Genomic DNA, 25,232 nt, shown 5'->3' with positions numbered 1-25,232 from the left:
CATACAAGTTACAGGCCCTGGTTACAAACAGTACTATTTAATAGGGACTTATAAACTAAATGTACAAATTTGGTTTAGGGCAATTTTACCATGTTTATAGGGAATAGCACAAGCACTTTAGCACTGGTCGACAGGAGTAAAGTGTGCAGAGTGCTAAAAGCAACAAAACTGGATTCAACAAAGGAAGGAAAGATCTGATGTGATCGTGTAGAGATAACCTGGTCCAACAATCACTATAGTCTGGCCAGATGTTGGGAGCACTTAAGCATGCACACATCTCTTCGGGGAGCATTGTGGCATGCAGTTGCCATGATATGAAAAAAGCAGGGGAAAAGATTTGTGTGTGTATCTAGGAATCATCTTCTACCAGCCACTTGGACAGGCACAGACTGGATTATCTTTAGTGTGCAATTGATGCATCTGCTGATGTTTTGGGCCTGATGCACAAATGACTTTGCACTTGCAAAGCCAGTGGATCTGAGTTTGCAAACACAAAATCCCAATTAACAATTCAGGCTTTCGTAATTGCCCTCCTGAATTACAAAGCACGCATTACAATTAATTGTGTGTCACAAAGAAAGTAGGAGGTGAAGGGGATATCACCCCTACCCCCTGAGACTCGCAATAAACAGCTTTTGACAGCTTACACTAGTCGAATTTGGTAGTTATATCTCAGCCAATCATCTTCCTCAGCTACAACTCAATGTTGACCGTGCTGAAGCAGAGTTAAAGGCCTGGCTTGCTTAGGACTTAGACCATTTATACAAGTTCATCAGACCACGGCCAGGTGCATGTCCTCTGCTCCTTGGTTTAGTGAAATTCTGATTGCAGAAAAAAAGCGTTGGAAGGTGCTTGAGCGCATCTGGAGAAAGTCCTATGACACGGGGCCTAAGACACTCTATACGAATGCCCTTAAAGCCTATCACAAATTAATAAGGAAAACAATAGCAGTCTAACTACATCAGTCGTGCCTAAGCCTGTGGAGCTATCGAATGCACACTGCAAAAGAACTGCAGAATATTTTGTGGATAAGGTTAATACCATCTAGATGAGCGCCAGCCTTCTGCTACATCTGCTGCGTCGGTCGGTCCAGTGGATGACAAAACAGTGCCACTGCTTTAGGTCCTTGAGGAATTGCCACCATTGAACTTCTCATCCTTCGCCTCCCTAGATGCGGCTGTTAAATCTGGCTGAACCCCTCAAACCTGACACCATCTTAAAATTGAAGGAGGTTGTTCTCCCTCATCTTTTAGGGATTGCCAATCTCTCCCTCTTCTCTGCCATTGTCCCCCAAACCTGGAAGCAGGCCAAAGTGATTCCTCTATTGAAAAAGCCCTCTCTTGATTCCTCCTGCCCAGGCAATTACTTCCCTATTTCTCTTTTTCCATTTTTATCAAAGGTAGCAGAAAAGTATGTCAACAAGCTCTTGACGGAGTTCTTAGAAAGTCAGCAAACCTTGGACATTTCCTACAATGATTTCAGACCCCACCACAACTCTGAATCAGGACTTTTGGCAATGACTGAGTCACTATGTAGCGTGGTAGTCGGGGGTGGTTCTGCGGACCTTGTTCTTTTGGACCAGAGTGCCGTTTTCAACACCATTTCTCATAAGGTGCTGCTGCAACGTTTCTATGATAGTTGGGATTTGTGGTAATCCTCTGGCCTGGTTCACCTCTTTCCTTGGTGACTGTTCCTTCCAAGTCATTTCTCCGTCTTTTTCTGCCTCTCCCAGAGTCTTGCAGCATGGGTCCCTCAGGGCTCTTCGCTGAGCCCCGCTCTATTTAATATACATGTTAGACCTCTGGCAGAACTGGTAAGACATTTTGGGGTATCCATTGTCTTGCATGTTGAGGATACTCAGCCGCTTGTTTCCTTTTTTGGCTGATTCCTTTAATGACATTTCCAATTTTCAGAGCTGTATGATATCAGAAGCTGGATGGATGGTAGACAACTGTCTAAAGCTGAACTCCAGCAAAACAGAGATTTTGCTTTTAGGCAAACATGCCAAAGCATAGGGAGACTCGTGGTGACCGGTGAGCTTGGGGTCCCCTCTCTCACCAAAAACATAATTGAAAAACCTGGGAATCTGAGTGGACAATTCCCTCAAGTGAGATACGCACGTTATCACTTTGGCAGGCACCTGTTCTGGCATGTTGAGAATACTGAAACCCATTATTGGCCTATTCCAACCTCTTCTTTGCCAATTGATTATTCAATTCCTCATCTTATCACGTTTGGCCTACTGCAATATCTTGTGTCGCGGCACCAAAAAATCTTCTCTAAAGAGATTACAGTCGATCCAATATGCAGCAGCCAGATTGCTCTTTTCTCTCCCCAAGTTTAGCCCTTCTCCGGGGCTGCTGTACAAACTCAACTGGCTCCGTATTGAGAAACGCATTCAATTTAAGGATCTCATCTCGGCACACAAGATCATGAAAACTTCTGGTGCTCCCATTCTGTTTGATGTGATGCAGCCCTGTATCCGTAAGAGAGCATTTAGATGGGCAGACATACAGGTCAGTTTTCACTGCCTGTCACCGCCTGGAAAAACTTGTCAGGAAGGGCAGTGAAAACTGATTAATGCTCCCATGAACTCCCATGCCAAAGGGAGCACTTGATATTTTTTTTTTTTAAATAAAAAAAAAATGTTTGAGGGATTGCTCCATCATGTTGATGGAACCATTCATCAAACTTAAATAAGTACTCACAGGAACCACCGTGATGGCGTTGCCTGCCAATGCTTTATATACGACTGCCAGCTTGGTGGTAATTTCTAAATTTGGAGGGCAAAGTAGTCTCGGCCTAGTGGACATTAAGTCTTCCACCAGGCCAACGTAGAATACTCAGCCGGCCGAAATTTAAATCATGCCCTATGTCTGTTACAGCGCTGCTTCTCAAATCACTATTAGGATTGACATCCAAGCATCAAACGGACTAAGATCTAGAACAGTCATGAATACATTTAGGTAATTGAAAAATTGTTAATGTGCATCTCAGGCATTATGTATATATGCTCTCAACTACCAGATGTATATTAACAAAAAACACATTAAATGAACATTTAACCTAAAAATGTGCACGATGCCTGTACATAATTTCTCACAGTAGTAACTAGAGCCAAATTATAATGGACCTTATAATTTATAATTAAAATGTGGCTTGGCTCAGAGCAGAGGTAAGCCCCTATTTTATGCAATCACGCTGTCCAAAGCACGCAAATATACATCGATTTTCTTTGAGCGACTGCATGACCCACAGGCTGTTGTATGGTAGGAGAATATTTCAACCAAGACATCAGCTGACAGAAATATTGTGCCCTAAATATTGGTCACAAAATGATAACTTTCATTGGTGTTAGTAATTGAAAATCAAAACCGCAATGGAGGAACATTTTTTTTAAACCCATTTAGAGTTCAATATTTCTGCAAAGCGATATTTTTACTAATGATATTCTGACATACAACCACAGACTACACAATTTGGAAGCAAAGAGCAGTGGCTGCATCTCTCTGTTTCGGAGCTGTGCTGCTCTGAGTGAAGTTTTCTGCGCTGCACTCACGCAGAAGGCGCCTGTGCGCTTCTTTCTGCTATCCTGAGCGCATACATTAATTAGACATTTCTCAGAGTTAATCAATGTTTTTCTGACGGCAGACCTAGTTAACGCAATTATTTCCATATGTTTCCTAGTTCTGCTAGTTCTGTATTCATTTGGAGATCTTTTGAGTTAATGTATGCGCTCAAGACGCACAAAAGAAGCACACACATCTCTTCTGATACAGCCCTTAGTGCACAATGTTTCCTGGCAGTCAGTCACCCCATCATATTTTGTGCACCAACAAATTCTTAGAGCACTGTGGCGCCCAAGTACAACAGTTTAAATTGTCGAATTAGCAAGGCAGTTACTCTTTCGGCATACAAGGCGCACTTTTCGTGTAAAAATATGACTCTTTTTACCAAATAAACCACATACACTTGCAGGGTACATTCCGATTCTACATTATTGTAAAAATATGTGAAGTCACTGTATTGATTAACAAATAAACATACCATGGTTAGTGGTGGGTAATTAAAGTAACCAATTGTCATAAAACGAATTTTGACAATCCGTGATTCTAAAAACGTATACTATCACTTTGTGAAGGATTAATATTTGTTTGCCAATTATATACTACGAGTTCAATTTCACGAATAGTAATTTTTTAACAATGCGGTTTGTGGATATAAAAAAAATAGTAAAATTACACAAAGTGTAAGTTTACCTTTGTGAATCAGGCCTTGCCTCTTTTAAAAACGTTTAGACCTGTACTCCTGATGCAGAACTAAGAGTCAGGTGGCTTTTAGTTCTGCTGTCTTGTCAAAACGATGCTGCCAACAGTACTACCAAATAATGACATTCGGAAATAAATTCTGGACATTCAATGAGAGTGGTTCCTGAGAGTTATAGAGGCTGTTCAGTTCAATAAAGTACCCTGACTGCTTATTTTCTTTCACTGGTTAATAAAGGAATGCATGTGTAATGCATGAATCTCCATGTCAGTGTGATCTCTTGCAGAAAGAAAATAAAGATTGATATCGGGGACATCAACTTTTATATTTTCTGGATAAAGAAATGCTTCATTTTGGGCTGCACTCTTAACCTTCCTTTTAATTTGAATGAACCCATCAAATCTTTAATTACAAATCACATAAACTATTTCCAAAGTCGGCAGTCCCAGCATACACCAATATCCTGTTCCACCTATCTTTACTTTTCTGTTAATAGTCTGCACCTTCTTTTTTATTACTTTATTCATCCTATGTATATCTTGATTTAAGCTTTCTGTGAAGTATTTATTCCAGTTGATGTAAGGTGAGCCAAGATACATGCTGGGAAGATGCTCACGTATATTGTATCTTGGTAAACAAGCAAATATATAAAATCCAACATGATTATCCCCCAAGAACCTTCACAAACAAAATGGTCTAGGATATCATACTTCCCACATTATGTCTTACTCAATATGGAATAATTTGGAGAGTAAAGTAAAAAAAGAATGTCATGTTATCAGTAAAGGATAAAGTATGTAGTTATTTTCCCCGAACCTCTTTCCTCAATTGATAAGGTAATCAATATTTCAGTTTAGAATACATATTCTTATGTTTAAAAAAAATAGATAGAATTACCTTGAAATCCTCCAAGAAGTTACTCTAAGAAAAGGGAATAAGCAAGTAATATAAATATATTTGTAGGATATTGAACAACACCACAAATCACAAACTGCATATTAAATATTTCTGATGACAGACAACAGCCATTAGGCTCCTATGAACACCACACTAAATATTACCAAAGTGCCAACATTTTTCAAATACGAAATTCACTGTACCACTGGTGTGAACAGATTGTATCAAAGAAAGTTAGAAATCACACAGGAGCATTGCGCATTTGTTACTGTTGCAGTCAAAAGCAGTAGATAATGCCTAATTTAATCACAAATTAACTTTCTGATTCATAATCATCACTCCATTACTTATGAACTAACGTCCCTTCACACAAACAAAATGCTCCAGCTAGTGGTTGGCTTTGTAAGAACAAAAGGATATATGGGTAATTGTGATATTTCAAATTCCCCTCACTCGATGGTGCCCAGAGATTTGCACAAATGGGAGAAACTCTTTGGATCGGACTCGGATGCTTTTAATATGTCTCCAGGATTTGGGGCTAACAGAGGAAGACTATTTGCAGGCTGACATTGTTGCCCTTCATTATCACACAAATGTTGGCTTCTACCAAGACCGCCAAAATGCTAATTGTTTTGGTACATCTGCAGAAGGTGACATCCCATATTCTTTGGGCATCGCTTCAGAGGAAGTCTTATCATTCACATCAATAGTGCATACAGCAGTGGAAATTTGAGTTGTCCTTACAGGCTCCAGATTCTAAGTCAATTTCCTGCTGCAATATCAAACAATGACTGTTAAACATAAAAAAACATTAGCTGTATTCACGATTAGATTATAATTGTCAGGACTTAAAATATTGATTAAATATTATAGCACACAGCAGTATAGGTGAGGCTTGCACGCGAGGAATTCACCTATAGATTTTTAAGTCCGAGCTATCAAATTCCTCCAGAAACTACAGCTGGACTACAATTATTTTAATAGCGCCTACTATTTAGCAGTCTCACAGCATAATAGATAATATTGGAGATCTCTCAGATCATTTGCAATTTGCCAACAGATCTGTAATCGGGAGCATCTGGAATTCTGCAAATGTATTTTGAAAAGCTTCTATTTGTTTCAATAATAATTAAACTATTTGAATTGTTATTATTTTTTACACGGTTTTATGAAACATATTACACACTTAATAGAAAAAAAATATTGATGTAAGCGTTTTGATGTAGAATGGATTGTTAATCTGAATAAACCTCAGAAGATCTGTTCTAATAACACTGCTACAAAATGAACGAAAGAATGAAAATATTTGAATAGAGCCACAGGTAACATAAGTAGGGTGTCCAGGCGCTTACTGCTACAACGAAAGATGGATGGTGCAAAGCCACAGGAATACCCATGTTTTTTAAATCTTTGCCTAAATAGTAGGTAGTTGAGTTCAGATAAAGAGGAAACTAATTCCAGGGCGTAGAAGTGCAGAAATAGAATAGTTACCCACCTAACAGCGCCTTGTTTATTTTAAGAACCATAATCAAGTGTCCTGTGGCCGATAAGGGAGTGCGGTTTAGACAGGGAGAATTAATATGAGACTGAGACGGGCTTCTGACCAATGCATTAAGCTTTAAACAGAGTGCTTTTGTACCAGAAACCAGTGAAGAGACCGAAGATGACCTGCATTAGGACAAAGGAGAAAGAAGCCCCACAGAAGTCTGGATGAACTATTTTAAATCAGCAGAAGCTTGATCCAAAGTATTGCTCAGAGGCCTGGATACAGTCAATTTCAGTAGTCAATGCATGACAAAATAACTGCCTGGACTACCTGCTTTTGAGGATTCACGAGGACAAGAAGAAGAATTTTACGCAATAAAAGTAAGTAGAAAAAACAGGATGAGGCAACTTTATTAATTAGTGTAATGAAGAAAAGATTGTAATCAAAAGAGAAGCCATTTTTCAGTAACAACGATCACTTATGAAATCAATAAAAAAAGAGCTAGTTTAAATTATAGGAGGGATTAAGTTGGCATTAGCAAGGAAAGATTTAACATCCTTTCTACTAGCGGGATTCAAGGCAGTTCCATTTAAGAAGACTATGTGTTCATATAGCAATTAATTACTTTGTTCCTTGCTGAAGATACATATACCTCTTGAGATTTATTAAGGTCCAAAAGCTCAGTATTTAAAATTTGATTTGCAGATGGAGGGTCATTGGACCTGGGAGCGAATGAAGTGGAGACCGGTGCAGATAGACTTGTTATTGTCATGCCGCCTGTGCCAATGTGTTTAAACAGGTGCCCCTGTTCATGATCATAACAACTAGAATGGATTGTGGTAGAAAATATTGAGGCCACAATATTGAATGATCACAATAATGTGACCAATTTATAGAGCAACAGAATATCAAAGAGGTAAGTGACCAGGGGGAGGTATTGATTTGCTATTCTTAAATCTACATCTACATGCCTTGAAGATATATACATCACACAGGTACGTGTTTGTGGAATTAGGTATAGAAACTCTACACAAACTTACCTTTCAATATTTTGTCCATCAATATTATGGTCACAATATTGTGACCACACAGTAGAGTAACCTCAATATTTACTGCCTACATCAATATAATGTAAACCAATACTTATCTAAGATGGCAGATATCAGTGGATCTAAATGAAATACTACAGAGACAGCTACAAGCCTCACAAAAAATAAACCCAAACCGACTGCATCAAGAAACACATACAAAAGGAAGTCCCAGGGCTTACAATCAAGAGCCCTGTAGAGAAAAAAGGGAACAATCATGAAAGTCAGAAGAAATTATAAATGTATAAATGTAAAACAAAAAACAAGTATGATGCCCACATTTAGAGGCAGAGTACCTTATATTCAGCAGTTGAATTGCCCATTATGCAGCAACCTTGTTTAAATAGGGGATGGCACTCATGGTCATTAGAGCCAGATTGTAAACCCATACATTCGAAAAGCAGGCTAAAAAGTAGGGGTGGGCGGTAAACTCTGCTCCTCCGGCAGAGTTTGTGATGTTTTGTCCACTCCACACTCTGCTTGGAGCATGGAGTTTTGGAAAAACCCTGCCCACCGCAGTGTGGCAGAGTTTTTTCTCGCAGCAAGAAAATCAAGCACGAGACCGCCTCCCAGCAATATTGATCGATGCCGGCGGTCGCAGCAGGTCACTACCGCTCACGTTGAGAAAGCTGCCACTCATGGGCAGAAAGCTGCTTCTTGAGTAGAAAATCTATTTGAGGGGCAGAAAGAAGCGGCACGCTCTGTTGCACCATGTGGTGCCATTCATGCTGATTGATTTTACAGCATGGGACAAGCCCCCTTGTCAGCATATATGTAACAATTGGTTGGCTGCCTTCTGCAATAGCACAGGAAAGTAAATCATGGGCCTGGGATCCACCTGGAAAAATTCACAGTTTGATCCTAAGCATTTACCCCATCAACTTTGAGCTGTCACATCAACTATAAGAATGCCTCATTGAGGCCGCCTTGTGCAAATATTCCAAAGAGGAAATCCTAAACTGTCACCAATAATGATTCACAATTTATTTCCTATTTGGAATGTAATAAAATGGATTCAGTGAAAATGATCACAATTTGTGCACTGGATTCTACTGAATGCATTCGTATTTTGCAAACCGGACTATGTATTTAAAAGTCGTTCTCAAAATGCTGAATCTTAGAGGGTCGCAATTCGCACAACTTTATTAGTATGCAAGAGGTATGTCGCAAATTGCAACCCACTAGCATCGGCCACTAGCACAGGGATGATGCCCTGCTGGGATCAGCAGACAGCAACATCTGTGAATGCTTTTAAATTAAGCAATCTTTTGTCAACATTCACGAAGAAGAAGGGGATCCCCTCGTTGGAGTTGGATTCTGGTTGCAAAACATTAATGGGTACCAAATGTGTTGCAACTTGATTCCAACCATTAAGTACACCCTGACGTTTTACTTTTTGATTACACAGTTTTGGACCTTTACTGTGAATTGGTCTCCCTATTGGAGTCTCACTCCCGGTAATTTCATGGTAATTTGTACTGCACATATAGTGTGGAAATTTAGTTTACAACTGAACATTATCTGCGCCATCTTGCCTCTCCCCAGCGCCACGCACCGGAAACGTACGACAGCCATTTCAGGCACCCCACTCTCTCTCCCCGCTCATTACCGATCACCAGCGCGCCCCTCAGGCACTGCGAACATCCCCCGCGCGCTGGCCACCCCCGCTCTCTCGTACATGGGCTGTAAAACCTCTCCTTCTGCGCAACCCTGCCATGGAATCGCACCCCGTGCCTGACCAACACTTCCTTTTCATCCCATACATGGTCATACATCCTTTCTGATAACCCCCTTCCTCCGCGCCCGATTGTCCGAACCGATCCCAGGCCATCACCCAGCCCTGCGGATGCAGTTTATTGCCCCTACTGTAAAGGAAACACCCCACATCAAAGGGATTACAGCAGATCAGGGCCCCCCCACCCCCTGAGACCCAACCGGTCGCACACACCCCCGGGAATTGGCGGAATGTCCAGCTGTGTGATAGCCATCTCCCACTGTGGGGGGGGGTGGGGGCTTCCACTGTAGATATGTGTGGGAACGAGCTTGAAGTGGGGATTCTGAGGATGTTCTTTCATGTATCAAAGCGACCTCAAGAATGTGCCATGTATGATAAGCCTGCAATAAAGTCATAAACCTGTGTATAAGAGGCCAGGCCTCAGAGATGTGGTTAGAGCACCTCATGACGATACCTTGCTGTCTGACCTGATGTGTTCTCCTCCGGAGAGAATAAAACCTTGTTTCCTGCCTTCCAGTCTCCGGCGCCAGCCTCTTTGTTGGTTTAGCATCGAATGGTATAAGAGGCGATTACCGCCGGGCAATACTTGAAAGGTTATCGACTACGACTGCCGCTACCATTTAACAATTGGCGTCCCAAGCGTGGGGCCCATCAGCGACACGTGGATCCAGTGAGAGAGGTCCCGACGACAGAGTGAACGACTGCAACGATCGGGAGAGCTCCTGCCCGATAGACCCTCGTCTGGCAGCCGATCATCCGAACTTCACTGGTTCCGAGCAGACCTCTCTCGAGTGATCTACGGTCCTGACTGGGAACCATCAGGAGTGCCGCGGCAAATACGGAGAGTAGAGGACCATCGGGCGCTGGAGGCGGAAGACGAGAAACTGTCCACGCGGTCCGGGTAAGGTCGTGAAACACGACAAATTGCGAAACGATTGATTGATTGATTGAAAATACTAGTATTGCTTATTGATTGTTCTCTTTGAGATATTCGCTGTCTGCAAACGGGGAGGAGTAGAAATACTCTCTCTCTCCCTTTGCAGATAGTGAAGGATAGGTAACGCAGACTTTTGTCCCCATTGTAACCAGTCGTGCCTATTTTTATCTCCCCACTGATTGATTGTCCGAATATTGATTGTTTTGAAGGATAGTACTCTTTGAGATATTCTCTGTTTGCAAATAATGTAGAATAGAAATATTCTGTCTAGTCTTTGCAAATAGTGAAGGGTAGGTAACGCAGACTTTTGTCCCCATTGTAACCCGTCGTGCCTATCTCTTTCTCACCATTGATTTATTGATTGTCCGAACACTAGTTGTTCGATATTGGTTCTTTGGAGGTATTCTCTGCTTACAAATAACGTGGAATAGAGATATTCTATCTAGTCTTTGCAAGCAGTGAAAAGATAGGTAGTGCTGACTTTTGTCCCCTTTGTAACCCGTCATGCCTATCTTCTCCCCACTGATTGGTAGTTGGTTCTGCCCGGACCGCTTATTAGAGACGAACCATCCAGCTCCACTGGAAGACACCCCTAATAAGGACATATTTACTAAATATGGATTAGTCGCTGTAGCTTACAGCAAGCTAGGGAATAAAAATCGCTATAAAGAAACAAAAATAATCTAGTGAGACCAGTGAACCGCTGATGGGACCCTTTTTGACCCTACAAACACAAGAAACGCTAGGAAATAGCCCTTTACGAGGAATATGAAACTAGGAGGAGGAGCCAAGCCCACGGTCGAGGTAGCCACGAGGTAGCTCGGCTCCGCCGCTCTCATTGCCTAAAACATGTCTGCCTTACTGCCCACCCCGCCTAGTAAACGCGACAAAATCCTGCACCAACGGAAGCCTGCTGGTACCCACTATCGACGTCCCCGAACTGGGCTAGATCGCGCACAATTGGGCTATGTTATTTTTCCGATTACGCAGTAACATCCTTGTGCTCGTTACCAGATTGCAAATATGTACAACACTCCAACAAAGTAGTATAGTTATAACATTTTAATAACTTATAGGTATAACAACACGCCAACAGGGTAAACACATTAAAACACGTTTTTAAACAACTATTTACATGACAGTCCTCGCCCCTCCTTCTTCGAAATAGCAACATTGGCCTGTTTTGGGCGGTCCTTTTAGTTGGCTTTGGGCTATAAAAGACCTGCAAAATCCATCGGCCTGTGAGGCGGCATCAGTGGCGGACGATTGTGCGAGTACCGGAGGCTACGCGCAGCGCCGGGACCCTGGCAGCGCCAGGGGAGAGTCCACCACGTTGTACTGGCCTTCCCATTCTCTGCTTCGACCGGCAGCGAAGGGTGCCCTGGCAGGGGGGAAGCGACGCGGACGGGCCTCCCCCGCCTCCCCAGGTGGAGGCTCGCCAACAGAGAAGGCACCCCTGCCGTTTCACTCGCCGGCCGGCTGAGTGGGCGCCCCTGCACTCACCGACCAGCTGCAGCAGGACAGCCATTCAAGTCTTGCCTGCCGGGTAACCACTCAGGCGCGGATCCACTAAGATTGCCATTAGCGTCTCACTCGAGAAATGGGCTCCCGCAGCCGAGTGATCGAGGGACCCACCCCGGTGGCGATACCATCGAACTGCTGCTGTCGCTGCCACTGGACTCCCGAGATGGCGGTTGGTTCTTCAGATTTAGGCCCGGCCCGCTAAAAAGACGGCTCTGGACTCGGAAGCTTGTCTGCTCGGGCGTGGGCCCCACCCTTGAAAAACACCCTCTCAGCTTTGCAGATTCTGCGGGAGTCATTGACATTCGACTCCCGTGGACCTCCGGTGGGGGCAATCGCCGCTATTTGCTTGATTATTCCACATTAACTTGTCCTTGCCCCGGGCGGCAGCCATCTTGCCTCCGTTTGGTGCCGTAAAAGAAAGACTGATTCAGGGCGACAGCGGAAGAACCCGCCTGCTGTCCCGCCCCAAGGACGGACCACGGCATCGCTACAAGACCGCGGTGACACCATGCTGAAGCAAGCTGACGCTGACGAAAAGTTCTCGAAGTACCGAAAGGGATTCTGGTCCAGCAGCTAGTTAGTGGGAAGACTTAGACTGTGCACTGGACCCACCCGACCTCGCCCCAAAATGGCGCCGAGACGCCTTTCACACCGTGGCCGGCCTGAACGGTTGTAGGCCCGTATTTGTATACTGACATTGTTTTAAATAAAGGGCTTCTTAAAGGAATTACGAAATCAGTGTCATGACAAATCATCTAGGTTGGTAAAGGTTTTTGAATAAATGATTGTTACTCCCAAGCAATAGAAAGCAGATAATGCAGACCCCATTTGCCTGAATCTTTTTTGATTAACGGAATTTGTACCCGTCACTCCTGTCTTTTTCCAAGAGTTGTCAGAAAATGGTCGACTATAGCTTAAGGTATATGCCGAATGCAAGGTATGGTATCTTGCACCATAATATACGACCGATTGAGAAATACATGTACGACCAGGGAACCCGAATTTAGGAGATGAATGAAATAGAGCATCTTTGTATATCGGAAGAAAAGAATAATAGGTCTGTGGTATTACCCACTCCTGCGGCTAGCCTAGTACGTGGTAAGTAGAACTTTTTCGTGTCTAGGCGCGCTAATGTACTTTGAATACTGCACATCCCCCCCCCTCTTTTCCCTCTCTATAGGTCACGACGAAGTTGCGACTGAAGAATGGAGTGGACATGGACCGCACCGTGCTCAATATAGGGAAAAACATAGGCAAACGTTGTGGGATAGTGCGCGAAGTGCAGACCACCATTGGGAACGTGAAAAACTGTATGGTATGACTGTGCGTGTGTGCTACGATTATACGGTATGAATGTGTATGCATTTCATATACTTGGGTCGCTTGAAGAGAACGTCATCGTATAATTGAAGTGCTTGTCTATCGATCAAAGGGAGGGGAGTAAAAGGTCCGACACCCCCCCCCAAAATAAATTACAAAATACTGAAAATACGCAGCGTGCATAGGAAAGAGGACAGGAAAGGAGAGGTCCCCATACTCAACGTAGCCCTGTGTCTCCGTCTTAAGTTTCTGCGCTTGATGTATGTACTGTCACGCCCTATCCGGTATTTGTGTATACGTGATCACCGACTTTATGTCTTTCCCCCGCTTGTGTTTTCTTACATAGAACTGACCCGTGCTACTCCATGTTGTGTGTGCACCAAGTAGCCTATTATCGTACACATGTCTCTCTCTCTCACTCTCGTTTTGTGTCGTACGTATGCCAAATAGCCTACTTGATGCGCGCGTCTCTCTCTCTCTCTCTCTCTCTCTCTCTCTCTCACTCACTCACTCACTCACTCACTCACTCACTCACTCACTCACTCACTCACTCACTCTCTCTCCCTCCCTCGCTGAAGGCTCTCTTGCCCTCTCTCTTTTTGAATAAATTAACGACACTATACCTCCTCAGTATATGTATAATTGGCATAAAACACGGTGGTGTTCGAACAAATTGACAGAAACAAAAACGACCGTACTTTACCACGTTACTACCTCTCCTTTCTGCAAATGTTGAACTTAATTGGCTGAGAAAGAAATGACAGGTAAGACGACTGATGTCTCCCAATCTGGCCCTCATCACGGGGACTATTTGTCAGTGGTTTTCGTTTTTAGAGCTCTAACGACACCATCTCCACCGCCCAGAATTGCCCCCGCCCAATTGTTCCGAACTAGAATGTCTAAGCACCCCGTCCTCCCAGAATCACCCCAGCTCTGTACTAGCCGTCCCAGAGTATTTCGAGCAAAACAGCTGATGACTTTGTTCTCTAAAGGTACATCGCCTAAGCTGATGAGGGTTACCTATTGTCTCCAGCAAGAAAAATGTTTAGCTTGTGTCCCTCCCCGAAATAGATGTCTGTGAATCCATGACAGTAGCACCTCGCACTTTTTTAGCAGTCCTCGGAGGAAAATGTGTATTAACAGAACTTGTGTTAAGATGAACGAGTCTCTACCGGAGAAGCCGGTTCGAATTTTTGCTAGACCAGAAAGTTGACAGATGTCAGGCTTCCTGCAACGATTATAGGGCACAGGAATCGACACCTAGCAGGCCAGACGATGGAAATTTGCAGGAACACCCACAGAAACCTGCACCGCAGCAATGATTAATAAACTAGTAACATGCACCGACATAAGAGTTAATAGACATCAATCATACAGCGACCGATAAAAGCATTTCCCCAACTACTCGGTGGTTGGGAGAGAGGATGAAGTGTGTAAATGTCTTCCCTGCCAACTCTCTAAGATTTTGTTTCTTGTACTCATTCAAAGATAACCTGCGGCCATCGGAAGAGAGGGGTCGGACGTGACGCACAGCCTGGCTGAGGACCATGGAACCTCTATGGCATCGACCAAGGGGGGGAGCAACGAAGCAAAAAGGGCGTGAGACGAGGCACCATTATCAGCATGATAGACGATAGAACGAAGGGCTATCTCGAGGCCCCCTGCTCGCTGACCAGCGTGCCTGAAGTCCCAACCCGTCGGGCCCGATTGATGGGCCCAGTGCTGAAAGATTCTGCTCTCCTTGGTCTGCTTTTTGATCCGATCCCACTCCACCCCCTCTTCCCTCGGCATCCCAAAGTACGCCACACCCCTTCTCTCTCTCTCTCTCTCTTATATGGATTTTGAATTTGACTTAACAACAGAAGAACAAAATGCGGGTACCCCGTCTCAAGGTACCTATGATAAAATGAGTTAGGGAACAGGACTGTGATCTGAGAACCACGAATGGTCACACCCTGCTACGTGAAAACTTGGATTTGAGCTGGACCTTAGCTCCACCGCCGGTGCTCAACAGTGCCAACAAAAGAAGAAGAACAATAAGAGCTTACCAGTGATGGCTCGTTATAATAGGACACTGGAAAGAAGAACTCCCTTCCCTGACTGTAACTCATGTTAAGTTGAATTCCTCTCCCAACCGCTTTTATATTGACTATCTTCCAATCGAGTTTTCGTGATATTGTATCAGTCACTTCCAACTGTACACTGATAAGTTAAGAAACTCTAACTTTGTATAATGACATTTGTATAACATCAACCGTACACATGACTATGCTGTTTAGCTTGATCCACGCGAAGTCTAGGCCTTAAGTAAATGGGCGTAATTATCCCTTGTTTTACCGAACCTTTTTCAAGTATCGAGTTTGTGTTCTAATGAAATTCTGTATACGCTACGCCATCAACTGTCACGTCAACCACATGTAACTATGTACAATTGTGTCAGATTGCTCCCGCCTGTCCTAAGACTCTGTACTTTTAGGGAATGCATGAAAAACATTTACGATATTATGGCTAAAAGGTTAACGAAGGTGAATGTCGGCCAGGCAAGCTGGCGAGATATGTTAAAAGGGAGGACTGTGGAAATTTAGTTTACAACTGAACATTATCTGCGCCATCTTGCCTCTCCCCAGCGCCACGCACCGGAAACGTACGACAGCCATTTCAGGCACCCCACTCTCTCTCCCCGCTCATTACCGATCACCAGCGCGCCCCTCAGGCGCTGCGAACATCCCCCGCGCGCTGGCCACCCCGCTCTCTCGTACATGGGCTGTAAAACCTCTCCTTCTGCGCAACCCTGCCATGGAATCGCACCCCGTGCCTGACCAACACTTCCTTTTCATCCCATACATGGTCATACATCCTTTCTGATAACCCCCTTCCTCCGCGCCCGATTGTCCGAACCGATCCCAGGCCATCACCCAGCCCTGCGGATGCAGTTTATTGCCCCTACTGTAAAGGAAACACCCCACATCAAAGGGATTACAGCAGATCAGGCCCCCCCCCCCACCCCCTGAGACCCGACCGGTCGCACACACCCCCGGGAATTGGCGGAATGTTCAGCTGTGTGATGGCCATCTCCCACTGTGGGGGGGGTGGGGGCTTCCACTGTAGATATGTGTGGGAACAAGCTTGAAGTGGGGATTCTGAGGATGTTCTTTCATGTATTAAAGCGACCTCAAGAATGTGCCATGTATGATAAGCCTGCAATAAAGTCATAAACCTGTGTATAAGAGGCCAGGCCTCAGAGATGTGGTTAGAGCACCTCATGACGATACCTTGCTGTCTGACCTGATGTGTTCTCCTCCGGAGAGAATAAAACCTTGTTTCCTGCCTTCCAGTCTCCGGCGCCTGCCTCTTTGTTGGTTTAGCATCGAATGGTATAAGAGGCGATTACCGCCGGGCAATACTTGAAAGGTTATCGACTACGACTGCCGCTACCATTTAACATATAGAACGACTTCTCCTGGCAAAGGTTCCCCGTTTTTATCGGCACAGGCTTGGTGGCTGTTCCCTCGCTGTTATGGCGGCCCAGGCCTGGAACGCTCTTCTGTTTGCGCTTCGCAACATTGAAGATCCTGTAGTTTTAATTTTTAAAAAAAAAACTCATGTCTTTGTTTAGTATGGACGAGCATCTTAGTCCCTCTGTGCTCGCGTCGGGACACTCCTTGGAGTAGCTGCGCGTGTTAGAAAACTAAATACCATAGCATAACATAAAATAAGGACATAGCTAGGATAAGGGGCACTGGGATGCTTACTTCCTGTGGCAGTTTTAAGCTGCAAATCTGACCGGTCAAAATATTCTTGTGACAGGCCTGAATCTCACTTTTAAATGTTAACTTCACTCATATGTAGGCCTTATTGCCCATAAAGGCATTATGCAGATATGTAAAAGTAGGGAATGTAGAATGTAGTAATTGAACATCTCCTTACAATGAAACATTCCCAAAAACGATTTTCACGGTGGCAAGTCTGGTCACTGCTATAGGGAACCATTGGTGCATTCATTAAATGCTAGATTCAAATTGATAGCAGCTAGAAAAAAAAAAATGTTTTCAACCTTTTGAATTGCAATTTAAAGGCATCTTTAATACTGAGGTTCCATTTTAAATTTCTTTTTTTTAGAAATGCGACTTTTAGAAAGTTGGCATTTTTCTGCCTGAAATTTCTGGGAGTTTCCAGCTGTTTGGACTGGTGATGGATCTCCCACTGGGAAATGCCGACTGAACCCAAACAGTGCACATAAGGACCAGGGTGTAGAGGGATTCGATGGTGACTGGTGAGGAGATGGTCCCTGCCCTGATTACAAAACGCCTTTACGCAGCACACAGAAAGAGACCTGACTCACGCCTTTTGTGTCACTAGCCTGGTTGGAGCCACACCCAGGAAAGGCGGAGGGTTAAACAAAGGGGGATTCCCCCACCAACTGGGCATAAAAGTGGCACCTCTGAACATGAAGGACAGCAAGACATTGGACCTGGACTGGGACAGTGGAAACACAATGGACAGCTGAAAGGACAAGCCCCCTGAGAGACTGAGGACTCTGTCTGCAGCTGACCCCAGGACTAGAGGTTCTCTCTAAGGGTCAGTGCTGCTGGCCCCCTTAGACCATATGATGACCAGCCGGGTGAAGACTTGGGCTTAACTGTACTCCCATATTTCCTCAAAGACAGCCAGGAGGCCATGGGTGACTATGGAGACAACAGCAGAGGAGATGGCTGGCACAGGGAGCCAGTGAAACCAGCTCACTGTAGAATCCAACCACACTAGGAGACTTACTAAAAAGCTCCTGGTGGCTAGAGCTCACCACCAAGAATAAAAAGGGAACAGGATCATTAAAATTAGCCCATCGGGCCCAAGTTTGTCACATTTATAGCATTAAGACCGTTAAGATTTGTGAAGAACGGAATGCATGGCACTCTGCAGCGATTCCTGAAATACCTCCCAGGTGGGCCAGTGCCCAGGGATCGGTGCAAAGACTGATTTATTTTGGGAGAGCAGGCATGTGTGGTGGCACCCTCCCCAGTGTTACTGTTTTGATGGCTCAAGGGGTCCCCTTGAGCGCACCTCCCCCCCCCCCGATGCCTGTGTGCTACCCCATTTTTCATGCCAGTATCCCGGGAGTGGGACACAAACCACAAATTTCTCCACCCCGCCCACAAAGAAGCACCAGGGAGCGTGCAGTTGCTGGCTCCCACAGAAGCAAACGGTGCTAGCCATGCGGGGAGCCAGCTGGTCGGTCCAGGAAAGTGTTCACCACACTGCCACAACAAAATGTGCATCAGGGGTTCTGAATGGGCCCGTGCTCCCTACCAAAACAAAACAAAAATGTTAAAAAATAAAAATAAAAAAGCAACAACCGGTTCCCGAACACAGCAGAGACTAGCTGCTATACCATTCAATGCTTCTGGGGCTGGACTACCCCATAAAGCCGTGCAAGGGCTTTTTTTTTTTTTTTTTTTTTTTTTTTACAGATTTGACCAGCAATGTGGTGCCCTAATCTTGACAAGGGCACCATCAATGTGTTGGCAAAATGTTGTGGGGTGCTGCAGGAGTTGCCACAGCACCCCCAGAAAGAATTCAGAAAGTACCCATAGTCTTTTGTGTGCTGGAATTTATGATCCCAAGAGAGTTTCTCACAGTTTTGAAAAAAAACTCCTAGGGCTAGAACTTTTGTTATACAGGCTTGGAATGGAGGGATCTCTAGTGGTTGGAATCATGGCTGAATTTTATGTGGCCGAATAGTGTGTAAGAAAGATATGGACCCATGTTATGTTCATTTTAAATTCTTCATTGACAACATATTATTGATAGCAATTTTTGATAAACATTACATTGCTTTATTGACAATATTGATTGCATCAACACATGGTTAAATCATTCCAACGACAAGATGGTACTTTTTACCATGTGGATTATTTGTATTTTAACACGGTGAAACTTTGACTAAGCCAATAGGCTTGCTATATATATTAATTTGGATTACCTTTGTAGTCTTGCCTTTTATTACTGTTGTGGTGATGCTATGAAAAAACCAATAGGCATGCCTTATACTTTGGTGTGGTGACATTTGAAAAGCCAATAGGCCTGCTTTACTAATATATACCCCCTCTATATTGTGATGTTCAATCTGGTATAGGTGGGGAATGCTAAGAGTTTATGGGTCATGACTCATTGATTCAAATATAATTTCAGAATGTCAAGTTATTTTGAATCTGCCATATATATGTATATTTGTCAATGAAAGTATAGCATTTAGTACTATGTGTAATACATTTACTTTTCTTTTTTCAAAGAAAAATCACTGAAAGGTAAATCAATTTTTCAGTGCTGCTCTGCTATGCTACCCTGATAGAGTCAAGTGCTACAATGGGGAATTTGGTTCAAAGAATGGAGACCATTGTGGACCTATTACTTGCACAGGCCTCACACCCTGCCCAACTAATAACCCGATCTCTAACAATAAGGAAACAGTATTTGGAAGGGACACCCCTAAAAGACCCCTTCCAAATACCTATTTGGATTTCAAACCCATTTAATGATATGGTAAACCTTTTATAAATCATTTAAAGAGTTTAGTACATTCCAAAAAAGTGTTTTACGGGTCACAAACCCTCATGTTTACCAAAGCTGAGGGTTTTCAACAGTTAAAACACTTTTCACAAGAGTCCCTAAAACCAGGGTGTACCATTACTTTTGCTGTATACATTAATGAAACCCAGTGTATTTTCATGATGCAGCATAAATGTATACATACAGTTTACATGGTGCTGGGACATACTAAAGCTATTATTACAACTGAGCTGGAAATGCCAATATGGATTCACAGGGCATTGGCAGTGTCATTTCCCCCGCATTTGTAGCAATGTTGATTCAGCCACTAACTCGGATTACTGGTTAATTATCAACCAAGTGAGGCAACTGTCAGTGTGCATTCAAAAACGCTTAGCAAATTATTAAAGAAATGGCATAACGTAAATCACTTCAAATAAACAAAGTGAATCTATTAATGTTATTTGTTATGTTATTTTTATTTGTACCGCGCACAGCTGCCCCATAGTTTCTCTAACAAATACAAATACAGATTACCCCCATTCTAACAGCTGTGGTAATCCTGATTCGGGAACCAACTGGAGTTTGCATCCGTAGTAGGATTACACAAAGCACTTTTCTCCAGCACATAGTTGACAGCTAAAACGTGTCTGGGGCTAAATCACGCTAATTCAGGTTTAAGAGCCAGGAACATGGGAAACGCGCTCTCATTACCTCATCCCATCTGCCCCCTGCCCTCTTTATTTGGGGTGAGGATCATCGTATGGGAAGTAATACCAGGGTCATACAAAAATTTTATTATGTTTATGTTTGAAATTTAGTGAACATGTTTGAGTGGGAATCAGTTTTCATTAAAATCTCAGTTTCCCATCATCTGGGCTACTTCCCGCTGTCACTGAGGCAGTTGATCGTTGCCATTGTTTTAGAGAAGATCAGGAGCTGTACATCACATGAAATTATAATCACAATCACTAATCTGTTTTCAGTCAATAATAAAAGTTTGGAATAAGTTAAAGGTTTTAGTTATCCAAATCTTTAACAAGTCATCCTTATTAAAATCACAAGTTGAATTCATTATTCTTAGTCATTAGAATCTAATTAGAAATCAATGATCAATCAATGAATATGAAATTAATAAATTGCATTACTGTGCATTGTCCATTGAGGAAGGAATCCCTAGCCTAGAATGGGGGAGATAAAAGGTTTCAGTCAGAACCCATAAAGGCGTCTAGTTGAAGAGAGAGTGAGAATATAAGCATAAAGCTTCAGCATTGAGTCAGCTCAATAAATCAATCAAATCGGAACTTCCCATAAAGAGATGTTCAAGAAACTCAGTAGAGTCTCTGAGCAGTGTGGAATGGGGATAGATGTTGATGAAGTGGAAAGAAAGGGTCTCTGCCTACTCTAGGAACGTACAGTATTATAAACATTATATTTTATCAATGTTGCAGTTTATTGTTTATTCTTTCTTCAGGCAGCCAATCGTCTTTCGATGCTCCTCATGGGAACAGGATCACTCCTTGTCTTCTCACAGGAATACAATAGTCTACAGACAGCAAGGTCAAGTAAAACATTTCTTATCAAATACAATTTTAACTCTTAGGCTTTCACATCATTCATTCCCTCTAGAAATGCACCATCTTCATATGTGAACATCTTCATGACCTCACTAAATGACAACTCTCCAATCATTAGTTAGCAGTGATCTAGATTGAAACATTTATCCAACCACTATTCATTATGAAAAACATGGAAAAGTCGAGAAATAACCATTTTCTGCACAGTAAGTATTTTCTTTTCACGTCAGCTTGTCAGGAAATGTTGCTTCAGCCATGCAAGGCCTAGTACAAGTAAATATGGTTGCCTACTACATTTTCTGCATTTAAACACATTTTATTTTTCATTAATGCCTACTTGTTAATTCTACACATTTATTATAAACTGTATCATTTTCTTAATATTATTAAATTCTTTCCAATTTCCCCCTCTGATGGTTACCTATCCATCACATTTTCTTCACAAATTAATCTTTAGAGTTCACTATCATCCTCATTTGAGTCTTTTCTCTTTCTTTTCAAATTCCCAGATTCCTTTAGCCTCTTGTATTCTTGATTGATATGATCATTTAATTCTAATTTCCTCTATCAGTCTGTTTCATTCTCTATTCTTTCTCCTATTAAAATAATATTTACAACTTTTATAAAAAGCAAACAGGTTTATTAAGCAAAACCCTATTATTAATACTGGCAAAAATATAGCCCTAAGAATCCCTCCTCAAGTGGTTGCAAATGAATTGCCAATAACAAACTCCTTTGCGTAGATTTTCTAAAACACTTGGGGCCCTATTACGAGTCTCCACACTCATGGTGGCACGGCGGTGGCGGTTTTGAAACCTCCACATTACGACCCTAGTGATCGTGCCGCTCTGGGACCGCCAACTCTGCCACGGAACTGCCATTCCCCGGTGGTGGCGTGGCAGTCCAGAGGCATCTATATGCTTGGCGGAACCAGCATGGTCCCACCAAGCATCTTACAACTTTTATCACTGCCACTGATGTTATGGAGTTCCTTCCTCCATGAAAACAATGGCGGTGAGGAAAGAAAGGGGGCCCTGCAGGGTCCCCTCATGTCTCACACCACGTAGATGCACAGAGTGGGGCACAACATAGGCTCCCCTGTGTGTCCATGCACAGACGTTCCAGCACTGCATGGACTTTTCAGTCTCTGCCTTGCTGGAACTTCCTTTGACATTCCCATTGTAGTGTCTATTTTATAGGCAATGCCATGGGAATGGCAAAGGAAATGCCCACCAATGACTGAAAAAATAATTATAGGACAGGCGGTTCTCACGCTGCTTTGGCGGTGCAGCAGTGAAGCGGTCCCGCCGTCGCACCGTCAAACTCGTAATAAGGCCCTAGGTGTTTCTAATGATTCTAATTCAGGTTTTAAGTCAGATATGTTTCTTGTTAATTCTGGAATTGTCTGCGAATAAAATGTCTAATGTTAGGCAGTTTTGTTAAATCTTGGATCATATAGCCACTAATTCTATATTAACAACTAATAAAGTTCCAAAAGTACTGAGATAACTCCCACTGGGGGTATGATAGCTCCAGAAATATCTCTAACTAGTTGTGCTTCAACACCTATGCTACATGTATGTCTGTGTGATGATATTGTTAAAGTATCTCTGTTAAAACAAATATACAATATATACATGATACAAGTTAGGAAACAGAAAAGTGAAATAGCAAATAGCCTCCCAATCAGCTGGTAAATGGAAATAAGCATCTAGTCTACAAACAAAATAAACTACTGGAATGACTCTTTCTTCTCCTTGTAAAATTTGCCATGAACCCCTCCCCCCCCCATAATTTGAATAGTGTATTTGCAACTATATCTCACTTGGTTTCTTGTTCTATAAACACAGATTTTCCCTTTTGTCTCCCATCTGATTTTAATTTTGGATAAATCTTTATCTTTTTTAATTCACCTTCTTCATTCTAAATATTTTTCAAAATGTCTCCTTCTGTGTTTTTACTATGTGAAGTGTTTGTATACTTTCCTCTAATGTCATAATGAATATTTTCTCTAAGGGTCTCATTTAATAAGTTAAATTGTTTTCATATGCCTTAACAGTGTCTATAGGCATAGATGGTATAAAATATTAGCAATCTAAGTCAATTTGCTTTGCCTGTGGGTGTAAATACATGCTCTTCTTTAATGAAACTTTTGAAAGAATCCTGCTGTAATAATATTCAAAGAGTTCTGCCTAAACACTAAGCTAAGCGAAATACTATGGGGCCGATTCCGATAGCCGGTCGGACAGCTGTACGTAGCCTTACCATGCGACCGACACGTACCTGGAGCCGGTCCGTCCTGTAGAGTAAGTACGATGCGCATAACTGCCAAAAACACGACCGACACGTAGGCTGTGATTCAGGCTCCATTCTCCGTCCGAGCCGTAACTCCTACCGATGAACCGAGTCGCCGGAAGCAGTATCCATAGCAGTTTCCGGCATGACAAGTACGATGCGTACTTCCTACGCGCCGGACGGATCGCCACATACGGCACGTCGCAGCATCCGGGAAACAAGCATATCAGCTACGATTCGTGCCACAACTCAATACACGGCTACGAGACGGACCAGCTTGCAGCGGATACGAGACGGAGCAACAAGCAGCGTGTACGACACAAACACATCATGAATCCCATCGCGCAGGTCATACCAGTACTCTACATCTATGACCGGCTCAGGAACCGACGCCGATGGCGCAGGCGGTAAGTCAGACACCTACCACATAAACAAACGACACGTACCCGCAAAATGGCACACACACACAGGGGATCCACATCCTGGCCACTAACAACAGCCCACCATAGGGGTTGCATGGCCAGCACCACTAATACCCCCACCCATAGGGGACCTGTTGCCCATCACTACTGCCACCCCCAGCCATAGGGCCAATGTTGTCCATCACCCCTGCCACCCCCACTCACAAGGGACCTGTTGCCCATCACCCCTGCCACCCCCACCCATAGGGCTGATGTTGCCCATCACTCCTGCCACCGACACCCATAGGGACTATGTTGCCCATCACTACTGCCACCCCCAGCCATAGGGGACCAGTTGTCCATCACTACTGCCACCCCCAGCCATTGGGCCCATGTTGCCCATCACCCCTGCCACCCTCACCCAGAGGGCATATGTTGCCCATCACTACTGTCACCCCCAGCCATTAGGCTTATGTTGCCCATCACTACTGCCACCCACACCCATAGGGCTGATGTTGCCCATCACTCTTGCCACCCCCAGCCGTAGGGACTATGTTGCCCATCACTACTGCCACCCACAGCCATAGGGCTTATGTTGCCCATCACTTCTGCCACCCCCAGCTATAGGGCTTATGTTGCCCATTACTCCTGCCACCCACACCCATAGGGACTATGTTGCCCATCACTACTGCCACCCACACCCATAGGGCTTATGTTGCCCAGCACCCCTGCCACCCCAGCCATGGGCTTATTTTGCCCATCACTACTGCCACCCCCAGCCATAGGGACTAAGTTGCCCATCACTATTGCCACCCCCACCCATAGGGGACCTGTTGCCCATCACCCGTGCCACCCCCAGCCATAGGATGGGTGATGCGCAACACATCCAGAATACTCCAACATCAGGTATGTCAGCAAAATACATCCCCCCTAACATCATATCAACAGTGAGTAGTCTGTGACAAATGCCCACAACAGTAATTATGGCTACGAACATACAATGTAAGTAACAGCACATGTGTAACCAACACATGAGCGTGACATACACAAGGCAAGCATCCCCATAGCACTGTGGCAATGTAAAAAGAACACCCCCTCACTGTGTAGAACAGAAGTTAAGTGTGGGCTTCCAAAATGCAGCAGATGTTGAGTATTGTGGT

General features: G+C 43.7%; 1 protein-coding gene across 3 annotated transcripts in view; it reads right to left on the bottom strand.

Moving 5' to 3' along the window:
* GABRA4 (gamma-aminobutyric acid type A receptor subunit alpha4) overlaps positions 1 to 25,232 on the bottom strand; it is a 387,346-nt gene that overhangs the window by 72,810 nt on the left and 289,304 nt on the right. For 2 of the 3 annotated variants that reach the window (XM_085643308.1, XM_085643310.1), the window contains one exon: positions 5,164 to 5,187. The exons of the other annotated variant lie outside the window; for it this stretch is intronic. In XM_085643308.1, coding sequence (XP_085499434.1) covers positions 5,164 to 5,187 — 24 coding nt within the window. The remainder of the gene's footprint in view (positions 1 to 5,163; positions 5,188 to 25,232) is intronic. 3 annotated transcript variants of the gene reach the window in all.

The sequence above is a fragment of the Triturus cristatus genome, chromosome 2_2 (assembly GCF_964204655.1).
Source record: "Triturus cristatus chromosome 2_2, aTriCri1.1, whole genome shotgun sequence".
Classification (NCBI taxonomy): domain Eukaryota; kingdom Metazoa; phylum Chordata; class Amphibia; order Caudata; family Salamandridae; genus Triturus; species Triturus cristatus.
This window is presented reverse-complemented; position numbering and strand designations above follow the sequence as displayed.